This window comes from Aplysia californica, unplaced genomic scaffold (assembly GCF_000002075.1).
Source record: "Aplysia californica isolate F4 #8 unplaced genomic scaffold, AplCal3.0 scaffold00144, whole genome shotgun sequence".
Classification (NCBI taxonomy): domain Eukaryota; kingdom Metazoa; phylum Mollusca; class Gastropoda; order Aplysiida; family Aplysiidae; genus Aplysia; species Aplysia californica.
The window spans coordinates 1148630-1151678 of NW_004797414.1; the positions used below are offsets into that span (position 1 = coordinate 1148630).

Sequence of the window (3049 nt, forward strand, 5' to 3'; positions counted from 1 at the left end):
TTTGTGTGGACCTGAACAGTGGTGTAGATAGATAGATAGATAGATAGATAGATAGATAGATAGATAGATAGATAGATAGATAGATAGATAGGTAGATAGATAGATAGATAGGTAGATAGATAGATAGATAGATAGATAGATAGATGTGTGTGTGCGAGCGTGTGTATGTATGTGTGTGTGTCTGTCTGTGTACGCAGTACGCAGAGACGTCAATTCTAGGTGTGTTCTTCGTTCAATTGTCTTCTGATGTTCTGTTGTTGTTGTTGTTTTTGTTGTTGTTGTTGTTGTTGTTGTTGTTGCTGTTGTTGGTGGTGGTGTTGTTGTTTGGGAGGGGGGGTATTTTTGGTTTGGGGTTTCGGGGGAGGGGGGTTGGGTTTTGTTGTTTTTTTGTGTGTTTTTTTGTTTTTTGTTTGGGCGGGTGTTGTTGTTTTGGGGGTTTTTGTGCTTTCAAGTTGGCTCTGGAACGACAGCGAACAGGCACGTACTCTTCATGCGGATTTTCTCCCTCAGTGTGACCGTGTCCACGCTTTCGTGAGGTTTGGACATCATTTTCTGTCGGAAAAAAGGATTGGGTTTCAGTTAGTAAGTAAGCGTATAGTTTTACAGCACCAATCAACAACTTTATTTTAGGTTAACCAAGAGGCGAACTGGCCACACTACCACAATATGCCAGAGGCCAAGGAAGTTGTTTCACTAACAAGGCAATCCCCAATGTCCGATTCGGATGCGGGAACAACTTTTTTACTTTTTTGTTCAAGAGGCAGGACATCCGAGTTTAACGCCCGTCTTCGATCGGATCGGGCCAAAATGAATTAAGAAGAGCTTTGAAAACTCCACCAAACGACTCGAGGTCAAGAGCATCCAATCTGGGATTCGAACCAAAGGCATCCGCTCCGTAGTCCAGCAAGACACAAGGTGAGGTAATTGGGCGCTCGATCTCAGTTAGGTTGGAGTTAGAGAAAAACACACCGACTCAAGAACGATCCTTTAGAGAAGGCGTGATGAAAATACGTATTAGGCTTCTTTTAAAAATAATACCCATCACCAGTCCTTGATCCCCTAAAATAATGTTAAAAAGATGCTGTCAATTTCATTTCAATCATGGAATGTTTAGATAACTTGTTGTGGAAAATATAATATAGGTCAACATTCCAGGTACACGCAAAGTGGACACGATTCAAGAGACGAGCGGATTTGCGAAATGCAGTCAAACACACATGTGACTAGAGCTCCTCGGAACTGCTCGACTTGGTTCCAGTAGCCAGAATTGGAAAAATACCGGGATACTGTATTGCAAGAACACCGCACACACGGCACCGTCTCTGCCATGCAATCAGCACGTAACGATACGGCTTGCATTGCCTCCAAGGCTTCAAATATCCAGCTGTGCGAAACTGCTCTCTATAATCTCATACATGTATCTGTGCATGAATTTTCATCAATCGAGAAAAGCACGAAATCATATAATAGATAAATCTAAATATAGATCTAGATATAGATCTAGATTTCTAATTATAATTGGTGTGTTTATCAATGGAGAAAAACCTCAAGATTCTACAGTAGATGACAATATCTATTTTACCGGTTTTGTTTCAGCGCTCCGTATTCAATGACTGGGTTATTGAAAGAGTTATGTTTGTCTGGAGACTTGTCAAGTTCTCCTGGGATCTAGTTTGCTGCTTCGTGCAGAAGTAATCGCATCTGACACCGGATGGAAAGCTTTCCCCATCGACTCAGACGCCAAAGCTTTGAGATGGCAGCATTGATGGGGTCGAGAGTAAAGTCAGAGGAGAAATTACACCCCAAAAAAATAGAGATTACGTCATTGGGATATGTGCTTACTTACTTTTAATTTTAATAACATTAGGCTCAATAGAATATCATTATGTTTGGCATCGTGGTGAAATCAGGTGTTCATCAATTTAATGACATTGAACAGACCTGCATTTTTAGGCCCCTTAGGCAAATTTTTAGAAATGTTTTGGCTCAACACCTATTACGTCCTATCTATAACACATTTCTACGTTAATGTTTTTATTTTCTAAAACGTTGATCAAAGTCACAGAAAATTAAATTTGCAGTTTCCGAGGACACTCAAGCTTCGGAGGTCACCAAACTTAGGGAGGGGGGGGGGGGGGCATTTCCTGTCCTTAATTTTACCTTAGACCCAAATCTCCTTCAACCACAAATATCTCGACTACAATTTTTTTTTTTATATATTAAAAAACAGATAGGTACTTTTCCACCAAAAACAAGACAAATAAACAAGCTTTTATATTATGCCAATAACTCCACAATACGCCATGAAATCACTTGCTTGGTTGTAGAATAGGCGTCATTGCAGACGGTACAATGCCATAGCTGCTCCTCCCTCCTCTCCTGGATCCATGAAAGGATCTGCTTGCTGATATGTCAAGAGATATTATCTGGCCCTCATTTCCCGTGCTTTTAGGTCGATCCCGGCGTGACAGTCAAATGGACCCATCAATTCCTTGGCCCGCTTCCCATTTCAAAAGCAGGATTATAGATTCTTGCTCTTTATCAAATTTCTTTTTTTCGGGTTTTTTTCTGAAATAATTGTCCGCCGGTCTTATGAGAAAAAGATGTCACCGTACAGCTGGTACCTAAAATTGACTCCTTTCACCTTCTTTTCTGTTCTCTAGCAATGTTCTGTCGTCTGCTTTCGTCTCCACTTTCTTCCCCACCCCCTCACCTCCTTTGCCCCCTCCTCTGGGCTTCTGGCTCTTTCTGCAGTCTTTCTACTGCTACTCCTTTGCTCCTTCTCACTTCTGTCTTTCAGCCACACCCATGATCTTCCAGTAGGAAAGATCTACACCCAGCCTTCTCGGACAAGGGAGAAAAATCTCGGAGGTCCCGTGTGCAAGTTGCGCACGTTAAAGATCCCTTTGTGGTCTAAAATCAATAAGAGTAGGCTTCGACCGTCACCCGGGCAAAATTCAAAACTTCCTACAAACTGAAAATGTTTAATGTGACCCGCGCGCTCAAGTGACCTTATGCAGTTGCGAGCGCCGTAAATCACTTACCCCCC

The 3049-nt window shown here is 41.9% G+C and overlaps 1 protein-coding gene across 1 annotated transcript in view; it reads right to left on the reverse strand.

Annotated features, from left to right (window-relative positions):
• The window catches only part of LOC101849764, a gene marked incomplete in the record, with an annotated part of 33919 nt that extends 31918 nt beyond the window's left edge, over window positions 1–2001 (reverse strand). The window contains 2 exon segments of the mRNA XM_013081737.2: window positions 486–552; window positions 1583–2001. Coding sequence (XP_012937191.2) covers window positions 486–549 — 64 coding nt within the window.
• Window positions 2002–3049: the final 1048 nt, after the last annotated feature.